Source organism: Arvicanthis niloticus, chromosome 25 (genome assembly GCF_011762505.2).
Source record: "Arvicanthis niloticus isolate mArvNil1 chromosome 25, mArvNil1.pat.X, whole genome shotgun sequence".
NCBI classification, from domain to species: Eukaryota; Metazoa; Chordata; class Mammalia; order Rodentia; family Muridae; genus Arvicanthis; species Arvicanthis niloticus.
Window position 1 is genome coordinate 21,937,045 of NC_133433.1, and position 22,335 is coordinate 21,959,379.

The 22,335-nt window shown below is 39.5% G+C and overlaps 1 protein-coding gene across 2 annotated transcripts in view; it reads right to left on the minus strand.

The window, feature by feature from the left end:
• Positions 1 to 22,335, minus strand: part of Clvs1 (clavesin 1) — a 181,553-nt gene that overhangs the window by 92,317 nt on the left and 66,901 nt on the right. For both annotated transcript variants that reach the window (XM_076924225.1, XM_076924226.1), the window contains exon 3: positions 7,873 to 8,047. In XM_076924225.1, the coding sequence (XP_076780340.1) occupies positions 7,873 to 8,047 (175 nt within the window). The remainder of the gene's footprint in view (positions 1 to 7,872; positions 8,048 to 22,335) is intronic.

Here is a 22,335-nt window from a genome sequence, read left to right on the forward strand (position 1 = left end):
AACTTTTGCAACGCCACACATAGGACCAAACTTTCAACACACCAATCTTTGGGGGAATATAATCAAACTCTATTTAATGCCCAGAACTAATGCTTTGTGGTGCTTTCATTTCCACATTTACCCATCTCTCTCAGTATCCTTTCAGGAGGTAGCTTCACCCTTCACCTTTACTTCACACCTGAATCTTGCCCTTTCACAAATCAACTTTCCTTATCTTGCTTCCTATTTGGTTTTTAGTGTTTTGTTTAGTTTAATGTCTTATCCTTCCTTGGTCTAGTCATCCTTTGAAACGTCTATTTTGGTTTCAATGTGAAATGCACTCCCACCTCCGTCTCGTGAGGATTTAGTACTCATAGTGTGTCATTGTTTTGGGAGGTTGTAAGACTTTGGAACCTGAGGTCAGTCTAGAAAATATACACTGTTTGCTGCAGGCCTTTGAAGATTACAACACAGCACAGTGTCTACTCCCACTCTGCTTTCTGATCTGCAAAGATGTTATAAGCAGTCATTGCCTGTTTATTTATTTATTTTTTTAGATTATATTAAAGACAGGTTTATTGGGAAGCTGCTTTCTTCTGAGTTCATGGGGAGGAGGAGAAAGAGAATGTTCACAGAGAGAGAAGGAGAAGGAAGAAGAGGAGGAGGATGAAAGAGAGAGTCAAAATGTCTGGATTATACAGGGAAGAAACACCTGTTTATAATTTTATAGGTGGGGCCACCCCTGGCCACACCATCCCTGCCACAATAGATGGCTCATTTGGGAATAATGGGCCAAAGTAAATCTTTCTTCCCTTCAGTTGTTTCTATGGGACATTTTGGTTATAATGATGAAGAAAATAACTAAACCACCTTTCTTACTCAAAAGCTCTAAATGATCACCATGGGAAACATAAGTCTGCCATATTGCATCAGTAATATAGTCTAAGGTCATTAGTTTTTCAGATTACCATGGATGTACCATAGTCCTTCCTGGTGCTTGTGAGCTGTAGGGTATGAAATTCACTCTAACTTTCTCTTCTACTGAGGTGCAACAGGCCTCTGGGTATTTGACTCTAGCCTTCCCATTCCTAAAATTCTCTCCCTTCTGCCTTCACTCTCCTATTCAACATTCTTCTGCTAAGGATGAGTTAGGGTGGTGGTGTTACCCAACAAACCATTCTCTCCTGCTTCTGTGTTGTTTTCTTCATCTGTGATTCTATTTGTTTAGTGTTTTCTCTTCCTTTCTGAATTTTGGTTTTTTTCCCCCTTTGTTCATAAGTCTGGCTATGCTTTGAAGCACAGACTTCCCAGTGTCAGAGGCTATGTCTCTTTACCTTCGTGACTAAACTAGAAGTAAAAACTGAAAATTTTTTTCTCCGTGGATTGAACTGAATTAGAATACTGGCTCACTTTATAAAACACAAGGGTCCGAAAGACTATATATCAAAAGTATGCCAGAGATAGACCTATTTATTGAAACCGTTTTAAATGAGCCACACTATCTATGTCAGAATCACCAGGGTGTCATCAGCCATAATTATATTCCTGAGTTTAGTTGACACTTCATGAGGTAGAACTTTTGAAGAGATATTTTATTTCTCTCCCATTTCCATAATAACAGATTGCACTAACTGCAAATTCAGAATTACAGTTTTGTAGTGTGTGAAGATAAAACAGTTTGCTTAGAGGAAACATTTTTTGGAGCATACATGAAAACTTTAGAAGACCCAAATTCATGAGCTTCTTTGTCCAAAATGTAAAATATCTTTTTTTTTTTTTTGCTTCATTCTGTTCCTAGCATGCTTTAGTACAGAGTCAAATATACTGCAGACACTGCTGCTGCTAGAGTCTTACAGGGATAAAGTGAATTTGCTTATAAGTCTCTAGCCATCACCCAGTGTCAAGATATTGGGACTGGACTCACTCTTCCACTACCGGGTGATAATTGAAAAGATCACACCACAAGAATAGAAAAGAAGGTGACACTGAGAAGGCAGATGACATCATCTGTGCCTAAGTCATGGTGACAGAGATATATAAGGAACTTCCTTGTTTAGGAATAGTGATGAAGCTGTTCAGGGTCAGTGCTCAGAAATCCAGGCTCACAGAGCATGGCAATGCAGAGTTTATTTACATAAGTGCATTAAAGCCAAATGAGTCTACTGACCAGGTCGCTTCATTCTTTCAATATCACATGGACATTCATGAAGTGCTAGCTATATAAAAACCCTTTTTCATTTAATTTATACTATTCACATGTGAGATAGATATTGTAGATATTGATAGAACCCAGAAAGAGAATAACTTGTCAGGTACAGAAACAAGATCAAAACCCAGATCATACCAGAAGCATCAGCACCTAAAAATGCTTATGGATGGTCAACTCTCAGTCTGTGCCCCAGAATGAAGAAATGAGGAAGTCTGGAAGATGGTACAGTGATGTGGGGTAACTTGGCCAACATGTGAGTATGATGTTGTACTGTTGAACTCGTACATTATGTTATAACACCATGTTATACCACCATGCCTGAATGTCTGAAAACCACATAGACGATAGGCTCAGAAGTAACATGTCAATAGAAAGAATGTTCTTTGAAGCCAGGTTAGCTTTGTCATCTACTTTAATCCTATTATTAGAGTATCTGGCCCATATTTTGTGTTTAAGGATACATGAATCAGGATGTCTACATACCCAGCATGTGGACCACAAACTGCAGACAACTTACTGATGAGCTTAATATACAAATGCTTTTCCAAATGTCCAAGCCTAGCATAGTCTGTCCATTTACATTTAGGAATGGTCACATTGCTCATAACACGAGAGACTTGCAGTCTACTCTTTTCAATTGAATATGGCACTTTGGGTTCCCCAGAGCAAGTAAATACATGTTTTGGAAAAGGGGATGAATATATGCATACACACGCGAGCGCACACACACACACACACACACACACACACACACACACACCAGTCATTAAAGGGGAAACAACTGTAGAAGAAATGGATTATCTTTCCCACTAATCTGGCACAAACCTGTCTGAAAAAATGTTGATTCAAAGTTGACTGAATACTATGAAAACATCTTTATTACAAGGAGTCGCACAATACATTTTGAGTAAAGAGATAATAACGTGATAAACTTTCAAGACTGGTGAGAAATAAGATATGAACATGAAAATGAGAGGAAAAAAGATAAAAGAAAAAACAAAATGGAGCAAAAAGCCAAACATTTCTTGGGGTTCTTCTATTGATTGAAGAACAGGATTATCTAAACCCACAACAAATTTTTAAATGCAAGACAAGACATTTTGTAAATAACGCCCTATACCTCTCCATCAATAAAACATTGTGAGCTTTCTGAGTACCTGAGTTGGCTACACATTGAGAAAAGCCAGGCGTTGACTGTAAGACTTGTGCTGCAGTGAATGATAAGAAAGAATTTCAAAACTTGATTCTGAAAATATCACAAAGCTCAGGAACGGGACGTTGATGTGTGACTTCTTCTACCAGAATTCCCAAAGTCACTAAGGTCATACTGTGATGCGTGAAAATGGTCACATGCAAATTACTTCAAATTTGATTAAAATGTAAAGAGGTTTTAATGAACCAATGCAATGATTGTTTTGGAGTCATAGACAGTATTGACCATGTTTAGAGATAAGGGAAAGCAAAGAGAGAAAACCTGGAGTTAGTGGGTGGGAGGTAGGAAGGATCTAGAATTATTTCAGCAGGAAGAAACTATAAATTTTTCAGTAGAAGAAAAAAAGATCAGTGAAAGAAGAAATGATTTTTTTTAAAAAATGTGTTTTAATTAAAATTCTTTGAGAAGTAGTCACATTTAATTAAGTAAATGTGACTTTTAGTAAATAGTAAACTAAATAAGTAAATAGTAAAGTAAATAGCTCCATTTAGTTAAGTAAACTAGGACAATGTGGGACTTCAACAACGTGCTCTCTTGAAGGTGTCTCTTAGAAGAAGAGTGTTCTGTAGAGTTCTACGGGCATCCCATGATGAGCTTAGGCAGGGTAACTTCTGATGGGAGAACATGATGATTCTCTAAATAACCTTTGGGTGTCAAGATGTCTCGGTGGATAAAGATGCTTCCTGCTAAGCTTTATGACCTGAATTTGAGCTCCAGGACTTACACAGTAGAAGGGAAACAATTCCCACAAGTTATCCTCTTGCTGTGGTAAATGCAACACACACACACACACACACACACACACACACACACACACACACAAAACAAAACAAATGTGAAAACATTTAAAGCACAATATTCTGTATAATTACCATAATTAATTCATCTATGAAGCACATAACAAAAGTCTTATGCATGGGCTGGATTTTGAATTATATCCAGAGTCAAATTAATTACTTTCTGATGTATAGAAATACAACTAAATCCCTACTCCTCAAACACTGACATCAAGTTGCCCAGTTCCATTACTTCTAAATTATGTAGTACACTTTGGCATATCTATATTTGGGGTAAGCAAGTAAAAGATCCAGAATAAGTGGCACTCCTTGGTGTCCTACTGCAGGACATTCAAAAGGTCTTTCACTTATTGCTTCAGATATTCTGCACACACCCAGACACTGAGAAGGGTACTTCAAGAATGACTTCTGATGTCAGCTGCCTCTCAGCCTCAGAATGGAGATACTAGGTTCTCAGCCCTGTATTGGGCACACAGTAAGTAGATAATACAAGAGTATTGATAGCCAGATCCTTGGGTCCAATGTGAGGATGACACTAAGGGGTCATGCAGGTTCAGAACACCTGAGATCTTCAACAAAAGTAACTGAATCCTGCTATAAGACTCACAGCTTCCCCTTTGTGTGCTAACCAAAAAGCAGTGTCTCATGACTTCCCTTCATGATAAGCACCACAACATAGCCCTTCATACCAGAAGAACCGAACCTGGAATAACCAACAGTCTTTCTAAATGTCTTTTTATAGAGAATTTAACAAAACAAAACCCCGGGCCTCTTAAACCAGGTTGGAATATAAGATACAGGACTGACCAAAACTCATGACAAGTTCGCACAGCCTCAAGAGTGAATTATCAGAGCTACCCAATTTTTTAGTTCTATTGGAATTACTGCTTTCGTTACGTATGTATGTAGGAATGGTATCACATGCCAGGGTCCTAAACTCTACAGGGGTAGAGCAGTAGGAAATCCTAGAATCATCTTGTAAACAGCTGAAATCTCAAACCAGATGGTCAAGCACCACAGGGGTCTGGAGATTCCACTGAGAAGGCCATTTCTCAAACTGACCAAGAGGCAAGAGGGCAGACAGGCTAAGTTTTGTGTGTTAGAACAGAGCCCCCCTCCCAAGCTTTTGAGGGTCCAGCAGATATCTCCACCTCTTCAAGCATCTTTCAAGGTGAATGGAAAGAAGGCAGCATGTGGCTTCTCTTCTGTTAATGATTGTGACCTTGTATAATTTTTCTTGTCTCCACTATAACACTATTATGTACTTTTCTTTTCTTGAGCAACTGTAGGGAACAATGAGAGGTCTAGGTAGAATTGTTACTGTATACCACCATTGACTAAAAATGAAGGAATTCTGTTTGGTCCTAGTTATAACTTTTTCAAGGTATCAGTAGGGTTCATAGTCACCTAGAGATGAGGATAACTACCATGATAAAGAAAGATTCCCTAGAAGAGATAGTGGTATCAGTATCTAAATAATCCCAAAGTCAGAGAGAGGAAAGTCTGGTATAAAAAGTGATTGAGTTCCTAGATAGAATGGCAACTGTAAGGGAAAGAGACAGCTTTTCTGTGGTTCTCAGTAACTTCTTCATGTCCAAGGTAGCACAGAATTGGACAAGCCATAACCCAGATGAGCAGTTCTCAGCCTGTGGCTCATGACCCATTTGGGGGTCGCATATCATATACTTACATTACAATTCAGAACAAAATTACAGTTATGAAGTAGCAACCAAAAAATAATTTTTTTTTGGTTGGCACTCACCACAACAGAAGGATCTAACTGCATTAAAGTCTCAGCATCAGGAAGATACCTGATCCTAACTTCCTTTTGGCCATGGCTTTCCTGCCCCATGAAGAGGATGTCCATCACTTGCTAAGTATCCTGAGGCCTGAAGAGACAGAGCTGTACCAGAGTTTATATAGTTAGAATACAGAATGGTCTGAAGCTTTCTCACAATCAGAGCGGCTCCGTAAAAGGAAGTCTACTGCTCTGGAGATCAGGGAAGCACATTCCCCCCACCTTAGTCTCACAAAACTTCAGTCATCCCAGAAGAAGCTACCCCTTAATTGAAACAGCAGGACACTGTGGAATTCACCTTGGACCCCAACACATGGAACATGAAGGCCTAAATGGGACCCATCCTCACCTACCATAGTCCATCTGGTATTTTCTTAACAATAGCTCAGCTTTGGACATTGCTTCACCTTTAAAACACACCCACTGCATTAATCCAGAAATACCTGGATCTGCTTAGTAAAGTTAGCAATGGCCTGTTATATAATCCACACATGTTTCAGAAACAAAAATTGAAACATATTGTTGACAAAGGGGTCTTTTTTTCTGGAAAAAATAAAGGAACACAATTTAATCCATAGCAACTTAAATATTTAAAAATCATCTTTTAAAAATAAAATACAGAAGCCTGTGAAGAAATTCCTAGAAAGAATGGTCAGCCTGATTATGAGAATGAGAAGCTTAAAATCTCTCTTAACAAAAGGTTAGAGAGAGAAGCTATATTCAAGGACTGAGAAGAGAAGAGATAAGAAAAAGCATTGCAGGCAGAACAACTGATGGTCAAGGACGTGAAGTCTGTTAGTTTAAGCTGAGTGGTCTGTACATACTTAAGTAACTAATCTGTGCCCACAATGCACAAGGATAGTTTAATGTTACTGGAACCATGTGAATGGAATGTTTCTCTTCTGAAATGTCAGCTCTACTCCTGTGGGAAACAGGAAACCATGTTAATTTAATGTCATAATATCTATTCAATAGGCATATGTTCCTCAGAGGCCTGTGAGAGAACAAGCCACAGCTTAAGAAATGGAACCATCCACCGTCCCTTGTGATGCACAGATACTGTGGGTGATGGGACTCCAGTTCAGATGAGCATAAGTATTCACTGTCTGTGTTTTGGTGTGTGGCTACACATTAAGGTAATGGTCACCCCCTTGATTAAATATTTTTATCAGATGAAGAAGAGATGTGAACTTTACCTATGCTGATTTTTAATGTCTCCAGAGCATTCCGTTAATTCTGTATTTGAGCATGTGTCACCTCAGGATACCAAGCAACATTTCTGAGTTAGCTACTTTTCATAGAACCACTGACCCCTAAAAGGCTCGCTGCTCTGGGAGATGAGAGGGCTGTGGAAGGTCCTTGAAAATTGCCCTAAACACAAGATCTTTTCCTCAGAGGGCCCATTCTGGCAACTGCCTGCTGAGCTTCATCGACTTCCTTTGTTCACGGGGAAGCAATCTACTTTCATATGAATTCTTGAGCATAGCGTGCTTTGGGAAGTAAAGATCCAAAGAGTGCATTTCTGAGACTCAAAAAAATCTCCTGGAGACCCAGCCCTCATGCCATCACTGTAGGAAAAAATAATGAAGCAGGTGCTTCCGACTTAACCAAACATCTTCAGACTCTAGTCATTATTGCTCTGGCAGGTAATTTGTGCCTGAAGTAACAACAATTTAATATTGTTAATGAAAATGAAGGCCAATGAAGAAAAACAACAAACATTTAAGCTCAGGCTGAAGTGAAAATAAGGAGCGGGCATGGGTGAGTTTTACTCACATTCCCTTATTCCACTCCAAAGGACAGATAAGACTTTGGTTGCAGTAATCAGGCCAAAGTACAGCCAGGCACATCTGCATTACATAGTTGTTGAACGTACCTGCAGCCCTTCGATGGCCAGTTTCAGAATAGAAGGTGTTAGCTTGGAGGCTTGCTTGAAGGAAAAATTACTCCAGTCTATAATTAAAATGAAACCATTTATCTGGAGCTCGGGATCTTCAATGAGGACTTCCAAGGACAGGAGAATGGCACGGAGGATGTCTGTGAAGGAGTTCCTGCAGCCAGAACAGAAAGGAGGATGTGAGTCTTGACAGCTGACAGATGGCACACTGTGTGCAGCGTCTCTGCTGTCCTCACCCTGCTGCCCCAGGAATCCTTCATGCGAGGTCATACTAAGGTTCTCAGTACAGAACAAATGACAATACTATTGCTAAACCTTCAAAAACAGTGCTTCAAGATGGCCAGGATGGGTGCTTCCTTTAATCTGGTCACAACAGCACCTTAGATGTAATGACATGTCACTCTTTTGCATTCTATGGCTCTCTGCATTCTGCTCTCTCTGCATCACTGTGTACGCCTTGTGGAAGGATATCTGGCATGCAGACACACATTCATGAGCTTGCACCCACGTGCACGCACACACGCGCACACGCACGTGCACACACCAAAAAACAGAAAACAAAAAACATGCTCCGATATCCACAGGGCAGGGGCTATGCCACAAACCTAGGTAGTATCTTCAGTACCCAGACGTTCAATGAATCTTTACTGAACAAATGGAGTGAAGCCTCAGCCAGAGATCCTTATTTGAATTAAATATCTTTTAGTCCTTTTCTATGCTAGAACCTCGTAGAGAGTGTTAAAAAACACCCATGGTATTGTTTCTATGTTTTTAGATCTGATTCATGAGCAGCAAACATAAATAAATAAACAAACAAATAAATAAATAAGGCGGGGAGAAGAGCTTATTTTCACTGAAGGTCTACAGGTTGTGATTCAGAAGGGAAATCACTTCAAGTACATCAGTAACTATGACAACAGGCAGACTTGAATACAAACTAGGACGATGGTTCTCCAGGGTTACGCATAAGCCTCCACATCACTGATCCAAAGCACTGGCTGACTTTCATTTCTATAGTTTTCAGACACGAGGAATTGATGACAGAAGCACTTGCAAATGATCTAACTGTTACCTTTAGCTTCAGATCTAACGTATTGCAGGACTTTCATAATGACTATAATGGGTCTCTGATAGGCTGGAAGATGTAAGCCCGGATGTCAAGTGTCTGTAAATTCTATGACTTCCTTCAAGCTTTCATTAAAATCAGAAACTTCGCTATGTGAACTCACTGTCTAAGGGTTGGATTCATAAAATGATCAATCTGGTTTAGAACCCTAACAATAATGTCTTCAGACTAGAGTTTGAGCATCTATGATTGAATAGGAGGCTGGTGACTTAGTATACACTGATTACAACCTCAGAGTTCTGGTTCATGCTTGCAGTTTTAAGTCAGTATGCCCTGTCTCTACTTCTAAAGATAATAGCTGGAGGGAGGCTAGAAATGTGCTACGTATGTTGAGAGGGATTGATACCACTTGCTCAGTCTGGAAAGAGTGCATGAAGAGACGATGGTTTAGGATAAACCTTGAGTGAAGAAGCTTTGAATGAGTAGCTCAAATAATAGAGAGTAAGGTCTTTTAGGACAGAAGAGAAGCCTAAATAAAAATAAAAAATTAAACTGTTCACTCTGTTTCTGCTATCCATGTTAAGTTCTTTTTCCTTGTTATCAAGCTAAAATTTTCCTTCCCTCAGTATACATACTTAGATTAGACCTGATGTATGGGGGCAGGGAAGCACTCAGAGCTACCACATCATGCACCATCAAATGTGCAAACATGATGCTCACAGACCTGTATGACTTCTGGATGGAAATGGTGACTCTCAAAGATTATTTTTATCATTATTGTTTCTTCTAAAACTGTTGCCCATTTTAGATATACTTTGGTCTTAGAAACATTGGCTAAGTTTTAAGAAGCTAGTTTTGATTGTGGCTTGGATTGAAATTTACACTGTTACCAGATAATTTACTCAAGTCAAAAATATAGCTTTGTCTTGTAAAGAAATATTGATTTCAGGGAAACATAGAACCAAAAACTATGTTTAGGTGATTTCAAATGGTAATATGGAAATACTTGGTGGTAAGCTGGAAATAACCATTGGGGTACCTGGGAATCTGAGCTTGGATATGCATTCGTAGTAAGAGCAAATACAACCAGGGCTGAGAATATGAGTTTTATATAAACTCTACAGACAACACTGAAAGTGAAGGAAGAAGAATTAAATAAATAACTAAAGGTGAAAAGATCAAGACAGGATGGTTTAAGAAAAAGAAGAGAATGTTTTAGTGCAAGGTAAACTTTATTTCTGTCTCATTGACCGCAAATTCTCATGTCCTACCTACTTATTAAGGGCATAGTTCCTTATCTCTGTGACTTGTCTCAATTAATTGTATGTAGACAGAAACAAAATGGTTCAAGTTCATAGTCTTGTTCTTCAAGGACATGCCATGTCATCCTGGTTTCTTACCGTTTTACTAATCCCCATGGTCAAACCATACCACAGCTACAATAATGGATTGAGAAATAGACATACACAGAGAAGTGACACCCAGCTGACTGTCAGGTCTCCATAGGAAGTAGAGATACCTGTCTGAACCTTGCCTAGATTTGCTCCCTATAGACAGAAGATCAGGAGTAAGCAATTGTTTTTCAGTGTTGTATAGTTTGTCATGCATCAATAACTGTCCAGGACAAGAGGATGGTTTTCAAAGTTGGGGCAACAGAAAGATTAAGGAGAATGGGGAAGGAGACGTAACCAGCATGTTCACAAGTACATGTTGTTCAGTTCTTTGCTTGATTAAGTTTCTGAGACTGGGTTCCACTATGAATCCCAGAATGGCCTCAAATTTCCACTCATACGATCTCAGTCTCCAAAGTGCTGGGGATAAATTTGTGGACAGTGATTCCCAGCAACAGAATTCGTCTTGAGCATGTTTTGAGAAAGCACTTCAGTTGACTAGTTGGAGATATTAACAATAATAAAGATATATAATAAATTAACTATTCTCTACCTTATTTTACTTTAAGTAAGAGCTGTGTCTCTTCCCATTTAAGAAAAGACACCGAATTCTGTCTAGAAACTTCTAAATTTATCTGGAGACCAGAATTTAGAGTAGACATCAGCAGAAAGAAAAATGTTATGACCCCTGAAATAAAGTGCAAGGAACTTAGACTCAGTTTCCCTTCCAAATGTTCAGGTTGATGGAGATTGGTTCTAAGGCTTTCATGCAATAAGAAATCTATGTCTAGAGGCTGAAGGTCCTTGTTTCCAATTGATTTTGGTCAATAAAGATGCCAGGGGCTAATGGCTGAGCACAAGGCAGGACACTTAGAGTAGCAATGGCAAGGACATAGGGCAGGACAGAATCATGACTTAGGGTAGAAGGATGGGATGCAGGAGCGGCAGAAAATAAAGCCAACCAGCCATGTGAATGACTTTTGGAAAGTGGCCAGTGGGCCTGAGGTAGCAGGGAAAGGTTTAGGAGTGCCCAGCCTTTGAGGTGGCCAGGGCATTTTTTAAAAAATAAGCTAATGTGTGTGTATCTTTCATTCACAGATTCAAAGATAGCTCCTGGGCATGTGCACGAGTGAGATCTGCCAGGAGCCAAAGCGGTGAAGCATAAACTCACTGCTACATCAGGTGCTTCACTTTCCTGGATGAACTGCTGGGTGGGAAGAGGCCAGATGGGACAGGTGTTATGAGGATTCATTGATATGGAAACCTTGCCGCATACCTTTGGCGAAAATATACCCTTCATTTCCTGTATCCTTGGCTTCCTCATAGATCTCACCCACATCCCAGTTCTCTTTCCTTTTGGTAATATTTGTGAAACACTCCTGGCTATTTGAAAATCAAAATAGCCATTAAACTAAATAATTTATGTAGATAATCCACATTTGAAAGATTTAAAATATAACTTCCCACTCCATAAATACTGGCTGGGCATTCTGACTCCCTCCAAAGGGTAGAGCCACCACTCAGTAGAGAAAGTTGGGGACACAGCCTGAGCCAGGGGACCAAAGGTGGTATCACTGGAGAGAAACCATAAAGCATATTTTCTTGCTATGATGTTAAAAATTATACTTTATTTCTAGAACTGTCCTCCCCGCACATCGTACCATCAGAGCAATAGTGAGGCAAACAGTAATCACACTTGTCTTGAAGGACAGTCCCTAAAACAGATGACCAGTACTTCTTACAGTGGTAAACTATGTCAAAACACAGGGAAATCCTGAGCAGTTGTCACAGTTAAAAGGATTCTAAGGGACATGACAGCTAAATCTAACACAATTTCTTGAGTTAGAGCCTGGGACAGAATTTCAAAGAGAACTGAGAAGATCTGAAGTATATATGGAACATAGTGAATATTAGTAGCTTAATTTAGTTATTTCGCTGTGACAAATACTGCAGACTAATTTCAGATGCCAATGCTGACAAACCAGTTTCATGCAGAACACCAAGTATATCTCTGTGGCATCTTCACCATAATTTGTAACTTGAAAATTGTTGCAAATATGACTATTTTTGATAAACTAGACCCGCTGTGCCTTGTAGCCTGTTGCTATGCATCTAGATGCTTTAAAACAGTTTCTAGACAAGCCAAGTCATTAACAATTCAACCTAAGGCAAGTTGTGGTTGGAAGAACAGAAGCCATTTTCAGACTGTCTTCACCAGATGAACTGATGTAGACATGGGTTGTTTAACTCTAATAACCCAGAGGGAAAAGACTACATTTTGCCTGTAGTCACAATTAGATCAGAATATTTTAGCATGTGTCTCAGAATGAAATAACAGATGAAAAGGGGTATTTACATTTCATCCATTCTCTCCATAATTTGCATAGCTTTTGTAATTTCAGAATTTAGTGCAAAATTTTTTAACCTCGTGTGAAAGCACCACGTGAACTGTAAATTGTCAATGAAATGTATGGAATTATCCTAAAAAGGGAAACTCTTGGAAATTTCCCATGAGCATTTTAATTAACTAGGACTTAGCAGTGGGTTTTAACAATACTTTATCATCCTCCTGAGACCATCTGGAGACTATGAATACAGATTATTTTAGGATTGTCTTGTGTTTATAGTTTTATTGTTGTTTAGCCTCTCCCTTTAAGGTTTTAAAATCTAATACAATTGGGAAACAAAATGGTGTAAACTAGGGTTTAACAATTAGAAGGTGTTTAACTTTTAAGAACAGACTCATTTGTCTTGACTTCATAGGAGAGATTCTAAGACTTGAACACCAAGGTTTGACCCATATAAGAAAAAGAGGTCATATGTGACCATGTACGGATATGAGGAGATTATAAATAATATTTGTTCTTGGGAAGAATGGTACAGTTCTCAGCCAGTTCCATATCCACAGTGCATATCCTGCAGTAATTTTTCCATTGTAGTAAGAAGTCATTAATATTTGTAGTTAAAGCTCTCATGTCAATTCTAATACTTACCAGTGTGATTAAATATTTATGAATATTTTCCTTAAGAGATTTAAATGTTACTTCTACCTCACTAGAGCCATGAACCCCAGGTAAAACCACACCCACCACACCCATGAACACCCAGCATAATTCCAACTTCCCCTCTGTTCCTTATTGCCATATTCTGGCCCACACTTGATAGAAGCTTCCTACTCCACCAGAGGCCATGCCAGCATCCCAAACCTCAGGGACCAGGCCAACTTCCTAAAAATCTATGGAGAAAACTCCTACCACACTAAAGGCCTGGCCAACATTGTGAATCATAGAGGACCTCTGGTCAAGTACATCACCCAACTTCAGTCTCCAACTTTGGCAGCAAACCCCTACTGGACCAGAAGCATTACAGGCCATTAGAAGTCCAACACCCATTGAGGCTTGTTTTGTGACCAATTATATGGTCTATTTTGGAGAAGGTACCATAGGGTGCTGAGAAAAAGCTATATTCTTTTGTTTTAGGGTGAAATATTCTATAAATATCTGTTAAGTCCATTTGGTTCATAACTTCTGTTAGTTTCAGTGTATCTCTGTTTAGTTTTTGTTTCCTTGATCTGTTCATTGCTGAGAGTGGGGTGTTGAACTCTCCCACTATTATTGTGTGAGGTGCAGTGTGTGCTTTGAGCTTTAGTAAGGTTTCTTTTATGAAAGTGGGTGCTCTTGTATTTGGCGCATAGATGTTCAGAATTGAGAGTTCATGTTGGTTGACTTTTCCTTTAACGAGTATGAAATGTCCTTCCTTATCCTTTTTGATAGCTTTAAGTTGAAAGTCAATTTTATATGATATTAGAATGGCTACTCCAGCTTGTTTCTTAGGACCATTTGCTTGAAAAATTGTTTTCCAGCCTTTTACTCTTTGTAAAAGTGTCTGTCTTTGTTACTGAGGTGAGTTTCCTCTATGCAGCAAAATGCTGGGTCCTGTTTATGTATCCAGTCCATTAGTCTATGTCTTTTTATTGGGGAATTGAGTCCATTGATGTTAAAAGATATTAAGGAGAGGAGATTGTTGCTTCCTGTTATTTTGTTAACAGTGGAGGCATTGTTTGTGTGGTTATCTTCTTTCGGGTTTATTGGAAGAGGATTACTTTCTTGCTCTTTCTGGGGTATAATTGCCCTCCTTGTATTGGTGCTTTCCTGCTATTATCCTTTGTAGTGCTGGGTTTGTGGAAAGATACTGTGTAAATTTGGTTTTGTCATGGAATATCTTGGTTTCTCCATCTACGGTAATTGAGAGTTTTGCTGGGTATAGTATCCTGGGCTGGCATTTATGTTCTCTTAGGGTCTGTATGACATCTGTCCGGGATCTTCTGGCTTTTATAGTCTCTGGTGAGAAGTCTGGTGTAATTCTAATAGGTCTGCCTTTATATGTTTCTTGGCCTTTTTCCCTTACTGCTTTTAAAATGCTTTCTTTGTTTTGTGCATTTTGTGTTTTGATTATTATGTGACGGGAGTTATTTCTTTTCTGGTCTAGTCTATTTGTGGTTCTATAGGCTTCTTGTATGATTATGGGCATCTCATTCTTTAGGTTAGGGAAGGTTTCTTCTATAATTTTGTTGAAGATATTTCTTGGCCCTTTAAGATGAGAATTCTCACTTTGTTCTCTACCTGTTATCCTTAGGTTTGGTCTTCTCATTGTGTCCTGAATTTCCCGGATGTTTTGTGTTAAGGACTTTTTGCATTTTGTGTTTTCTTTGACAGTTGTGTTAATATTTTCAATAGTATCTTCTGCACCTGAGATTCTCTCTTCTATCTCTTGTATTCTGTTGGTGATGCTTGCATCTATGACTCCTGATTTCTTTTCCAGGTTTTCTATGTCCCTGGTAGTCTCCCTTTGTGATTTCTTGATTGTCTCTACTTCCATTTTTATGTCCTGGATGGTTTTGTTCAATTCCTTCACCTATTTAGTTGTGTTCTCTTGTAATTCTTTGAGGAATTTTTGTGTTTCCTCTTTAAGGGCTTCTACCTGTTTATCTGTGTTCTCCTCAATTTCTTTGAGAGTATTATTTATGTCCTTTTTAAAGTTCTCTATCATTGTCATTAGGAGTGATTTTAGATCTGACTCGGGCTTTCCTGGTGATATGGGTAATTCAGGACTTTCTAATGTGGGAGAACTAGGTTCTGATGATGCCGAGTACCCTGGGTTGCTGATGCTTGTGTTCTTGCGCTTGCCTTTCGCCATCTGGATCTCCTTGGTGCTACCTGAGCTGTGTCTGACTGAAGCCTTGTCTTTCCTATTATCTTGGTTGTGTCAGAACTGTTTGGGATGGGTGTTGCTGCTGGGGTTAAAGCTGAGGCCCAAGATCTGCTCAGTGCTCAGGCAGAAACAGGAAGGAACCCGTGTTCTGGGCCGGGAGTGAATTCCTGGGTCCCTGTGGGTCCTGGTTACTCCCTGTTTGCGTAGAGTGTTGCTGTCTCCTTACCTGAGTTACTGCCCAGGTTAGAACTCCTGGGGAAGGCAACAGATGCCTCATTGGACTTAAGGCCCATTAGATGAGAAGGAATTTATGCCAGATACTATAGACCTACATAACTATTTGTGGCTGGAAGGGTCATAGACTTTAGAACAGAACCTACTACTACTGTTATCCTAGACATATCTAAATGTGTTCTAAACATTTATCCTTACAATCACAGATATAGCCCATTCAAATCTATAAAAATTGTTGGCTGGTCTAATCTTGGGCAGGTTTTATGTAGGCAAACATAGTTCCTGTGAATACATGAGGGCAGTGATCCTGAGGTTCTATTAAAGAGGTTTATTTTTGCAGCAGACAGAGGCTACTACAATGAATTCATCCTAAGCTTGGAGAGGGGTTCTTGAGAGAAGGGGTATTTATGAGTGATACAAAACTGACTCGAAGTCAATCATGGGATGCAAGCTGATGGTCTGTGTTCTGCTTAAGACAGTTTTCCAGATAGTCCACTGCTCAAGGCAATTCTCTCTTGCTAGAAAAAAGAATTCTAAAATCTCTCTGGATAGCTCATCTTCTGAAGATCAAAAGACTCTTATTTTATATATCAATTCAGTCACTTACTCCAATTTCCCTTTTGCTTATCCCACAAATCAGCATTCTATGGCCTTAGCCCATGATTCTTAGAAGACAGCAAATACAGTTTTTTTTAAACATGGAAAATGAATTCAGAGCTCTCCTGCCTTTCTAAGCACAAACAATATACTTAGCTGGGTAGGATTCTGTCCTGAGATTACCATTCCAACAATGCCTGGACCTAAATTTGCTCTGTCTCAGGTTGACCTTGAAATCACAAATCTGTCTCCTTTTGTATCTATCTGATTGTCTTTGCATCTTTCTGACAAGCTGGTTCATAGTGCAGCTGCCTCTGTTATTTTAGGTCCGTTAAGACCCTTATATAATTCATATCGTGTCCTTATATTTTTCATCATTGAGAAATAATGTATTTTTGAACTCATGTTTTCAGAGTTCTTTCCCACATCCTTAAAGTTATCCTGAAGGTCACAGTGCTTACTTTTTTTTTTTTTTTTTTTTTTTTTTTTTGCAAAGGACATAGACACACATTTGCTTCCCAGACTCATGCTGTCTCTGATTATCATGGAGTCATTAACTTTGGCAGACAGGCCATTCTACCAAGGAGGATTATAAAGTAAAATGTACAAACAAGCTTTATGCCAACATTCATGGAGGCCCACACCCTGCCAGATCTATTCGAGGGGTGAGGAACCGTCACACTGTCCCTTCCACATGCAGGACTCAGCAAGGGACTGAAGGACTTGCTGTGGACTGAAGGGAGGGCCAATCCTATGCCAGGATTAGTGCAGCTCTCAGATGTTATCAGAGAAATTTCTTTGTGCCATGGATGGAGGTTAATATGGAAACTCATAAGTGGCCAAAGTGTAGAGAATAAGTGACTGTGGAGTGCTTAGTCAGAAATGGAAGATAACATCTACATAACTTCCCTCCCCAAAGCTCAAGGACCATAGTGGAAGAGCTAGAAAGATTATAGACGTGGAGATCATGGAGAACCAGAGCAAAACGGTGTCTCCTAGATATGATAGGACCACTGCGCTCATCAGCTTATAGTACCTGTGGTTGCCTGTGCATAACCTGAACACAATTTAGACAGTCAACATTCTAGGACACAGTGAGAAGAAGGGTTTGTGAGCTCCCACCTCCAAAGAGTTATTGATAGTGGATGGTTTCTAGTGTTTTCTTTAAGTGTTTGGCTTGTCCCACACCCAGAAGAGTATGAACAGCACTAATTGGAGTTGAGGGGTCATTGATTTTAAAAAGTCATGAAGTTGAAAAGTGGAAAGAGAGTGGTGTATCTGGGAGGAGTTAAGGGAAGGTTCTGAAGATTAATATATATGAATATATAATGTGTATAAACTTTCAAAAATAATAAAAATATTTCAATGCAAATAATAAGTAGCCATAGGGTGCCTACCTTCAATGAGTATATCTACACCTAAAACTCAAAGAATCCCTTAAGAAGGCAGAAAAATTGCAAGACCCAGAGACCAGAATGTCTGTATCTAAATAGTATCTTCTAGGCATGACAGGGATAGTGCAATCACAAAATCTCAACAATGTAGTTTCTAAACAAGACCAGAATAATGATAGCACCAGTTACCATGCTGGTGTAGATGGGGAAGATTTCACAAGGCCAACCCTAAATGAAGAGCTACAGGCAGTCAATGGCTATTGACAGGAGACTCAGTCTTCTCCAGACGCAAACCCCATGATGGATTATCCGCTCCATAGCAGTCATCTCTAAACATATAAATACAAGAGCAACATTAAATGAGATCAATAGGATAAAAAAGTGTGCATGTGCAACAAAGTAATTATTAAGAAGGTCATAAATTAGGAAGAGGACCAAGTTAAGGAGTTAAGAGGGAAAGATGGTTAATTATATAATCACAGTATTCAAGTGTGAAATTCTCAATAATGTAGTGGTTTGAATAGGAATACCCTCATAAATTCATGTGTTTGAGTGCTTGACCATAAGGAGTGGCACTATTAGGAGATGTGGCCTTGTTGGAGGAAGTGTGCTCAGGTTCCACCCAGTGTGGAAGAGAGCTTCCTCCTGGCTTCCTTTAAATCAAGATGAAGAACTCTCAGCTCCTCCAGCACCATGTCTGCCTGCATAATGTCATGCTTTCTACCATTGATGATAATGGACTAAACCTCCTAAATTGTAAGCCAGCCCTAATTAAATGTTTGTCTTTATAAGAACTGCCTTGGTCATGGTGTCTCTTCACAGCAATAACCCAAACTAAGACAAATGCAAATTTTAATTTTTAAAGTTTTATATGAAAAGGCATAAAATGGTACTAAGCAATATGATAAAAACTCTGCTACCGAAAAAAATGGTAAGGAAAATGCTCCTTCACTGATGCAAAGCAAGGGTTAAGAAGTTTCTGCAGACCACCCTGGCACACTTTTTATCTCCTTTACGGACAGTAGAAAGCACAGTGTTCATTCCTGCTATTCAGAAGCACTTGAAATAAAGTACGTCTATTCTAACCTGTTGTTTCCTTCTTTGAATTTGTTTACAGAACAATAATACAAATTGTGTGTGTGTGCGTGCGTGCGTGCGTGCGCGTGCGTGCGTGCGTGCGTGCGTGCGCGCGTGTGTGTGTATGAGCTCACGCAAGTGCATGACATGCACAATAACTTCACTTGTGGCTAATTCTCCTTTGGTTTAAATGAAGACAGGGTTGAATAAATAAAGACACAGGATTGTGTCACATTTGGCTCTAAGTCCTCCAACCCTTCCTAGAATTTCGGAAAAGGTCGTGAACATTAAGGGCATTTGCCCACTTACTTTAGTAGTCTGTCCAATGCATAATGAGTGCATCAACCTTCTTATTTAATAGCTCAGCGCATGTTTAGTCAATGTCTTTTACTTTATATAAAACTATTTTCCATACCACATATTCTCATTATAATTCTCCTGAAGTGAACTTAACTGATCCTAGATTCCCCCACCTTCCCACCAACCAACTTCATGCCTTTCTCTTTAGGAAATAAACAGGAAAACAACAAAAACAAATCAAACAATCCAGACACTTAAAAAAACATGCATACAGATGCACACACACACCAAGAGAACAAATACTAAACCCATAAAACACAAGATCTGTTTTATATAAACCATAAGATACAAGCAAAAGTCACCTAAATTACAAAAAAAAAAAGGCCCAGACCAAAGCAATATGAGATAAAACTGGAAAAACTGAATCTGTATGAGGGATCAGAAAACCTTTGGGCATGGAGGATAACACAGTCATTAAAGGTATGTTTGGAGTTTGGTGGATTCAGATTCAAGTCATGGTTGCTCCTATTGAGCTTGGTAAGTTTCTGTCTGGCTTAGCTGCATCTCTGAGGAAAGATCATGCTACCCAATGCCCTAACACTGATAAAGTAAGACAAAGCACATGAAACCAACATAGAGTGACTGGCTCCAAATCATGCTTGGAAGATGCTGATGGCTTTTAATTTGGCATGAGGAAATATGGGATCAGACAGGAAGTATTAGTGGTTTGCAATCTGCTTGGAGTAATAAAAACAAGAGTTTACTCCGGATTGAGAATTTCCAGAAATTCTTTAATTGGTCCAGGAAGAATGGGAAAGTTTAAACACTGGACTTAAAAAATAAAGGGCAGAAAGAGCTATATGAATGAGCATACAGTAAAAACATTGTTCTATGTTTAGAAGAAGGGCATGGTCCTGTGGAATGAGGCAAACAGTTATTAAAAGTGAACCAGAAACTGTGCCGGCATCCACCTGCATTCTGCCTTCTGGGACTGTTTATGTGTGAGCACATAAGGAGAAGGGCGATGCTAGCAGTTAGGCACATAGAGACCCAGATGGTCAGCTGGGATGTGGATACGAGCAGGGTCTAGAGACAAGCCTAGATAGGAGATGACTGGTGCACAAGAGACAAGAACCAAAGGAAAGGGTATATGTAAGAACCACTAAGACAGTCACAGAAGGATGTGCAGAAGGATGCACAGTGGTACTGCCAATGGCGATGACAAGAGGAGCTCCAGGAGGCGCGAAGTGAGTCAGAATGGCTGCAGCACACTACTTTACTTTGGGATTAATGTAGACCAGGAGGCATTCCTGTCACAGGAGATGAAAGCCACTATAAGTTGGCATTGTCTTCAAGGGAAATTATTTATTGTCCTTCTTGTATAAGCATCCCTGATTCGGTGAGCTGCTCTATGCGCTCTCACAGAGTTGAAACCCGTGTGTATTTCCCTCTAAATCCTAAGCAATCGCCAGTCCTCTCACATAGCGGAAGCTCAATAAATAATTACTAGTGACAGAAGGAAGGCAAGGCTAGCAGTATGCACACATATTTCATGACACTGCAAACAGAGCAAGCCCACGTGGTACTCACGGCAGCTGCATTCTCCTAGGTCATTACCGTCCTTGCTTGTCACTGATGCCTGATGCATGTCTTCTAGTGTTTTTCCTATCCTGGGTCAGATTAGTGGAGAGTGACGCGCTACTGAGCACCACAGGCAAAAGCAGAAGAAAGGAGGCAGGCCTTTCTGGTGTGCATTGCTTGTTTTTGTTTTTTACAAGTCTTTTTTTTTTTTTTTTTTAAGTCTCTTGGCTGTTTCCAAACTCTTTTATTCAGGAGATCCTCTCACCTCAGACTCTAGCTCAGACTAAATGCATGTGCCACTATACTTGACTTAAGTTTGATTTTGATTAAAATGACTGTACTTGCATTCACACAAGGCTTGTGTATGGGTGAACGAGGTCACTGAGGAGCTAATCCTATAGCACAGTTAATAGTGAGTGCTTTGTACATTTTTATAGACAAGAAGGCTGGTGTGTCATAGTATTTTGTTTGACAAGAAAGACTTATTCCCCTAAAGACCCCTCATGACACCTGAAGTGAAACTGAGAATGGGGGTAACCTCACTCAGCAATCTTTATTAAGCAGAGAGAATTAAAAATAAATAAATAAATAAACGAAAGCTTCAGTGGAAGTGAGCATTCTTTCCATTACTAAAGTAGGATGAAAAATTGATTTCATGCTTGTCTATTTTGGTAACTCCCTTGGCTGAGAAGTATCATAAAAATAAGAATTAGGAAGGATGTCAAGAATGCAAATGAGCACTTAATATAGTTAAATAAACACTGTTTTTAGTTCTTCTGCTCTGGCCACTCTGCCTCCAACTAGAGCTTCTCAAGAAAAGGCTTTCCTACATTTATTATCCAAAAGCACATGGCCACTTTCCAAGTTCCTCAGCCTTCCTGTACAGTCACTGTGAGTGATCTCACAGTGGAGAGCTCTGTCTCTCTTTGTGTGTCTCTCTGTGTCTGTGTCTCTGCCTCTCTCTCTCTCTCTCTCTCTCTCTCTCTCTCTCTCTCTCTCATTCACACACCACCACCACCATCACCACCACCATTAAGTGTACATACCTTCTTCAATGATATTCCACAAAACTTTTCTGAGCATTAGATATATAGCTAGTATCATATTCACCAGATCAGGGTCACAAACATCCCCCCTCCCCCATGTGGGCACAGGTGGAATTCAGTGTGCATTTACAGATCTAGTACTGTGTTTGTGGTGATGTACCAGCCACTCCTTAAAACGGCACATTCTTTTTCCTGAGTTGATCTCACTCAGAACCATAAAGTCACTTTCAAGTTAAGAGACCTGATAATAAGCAAGAAGGCATGTGAGGAAAATATTCATCAGATGGTCCCACAGTGCTTTAAATGATTCCACACTCTGAGACTCTACCCTCTTGATGACACTTGGCAGTAGCTTGCAATCGGAAGTCAGGAAATAGCTTCTCAATGTAACCAATTCTGAAAATAGTGTGCAAGGCAACTCAAATTAAATAGTGCACTAGAAAAATGACCTATAATAGAGTGTCATGGAAGGCATGCCAGTAATGAGCTGAAAGTATATTGTACCTCATCTCATAGTTTTAATTGGTTCAGAAAATTGCCTACTG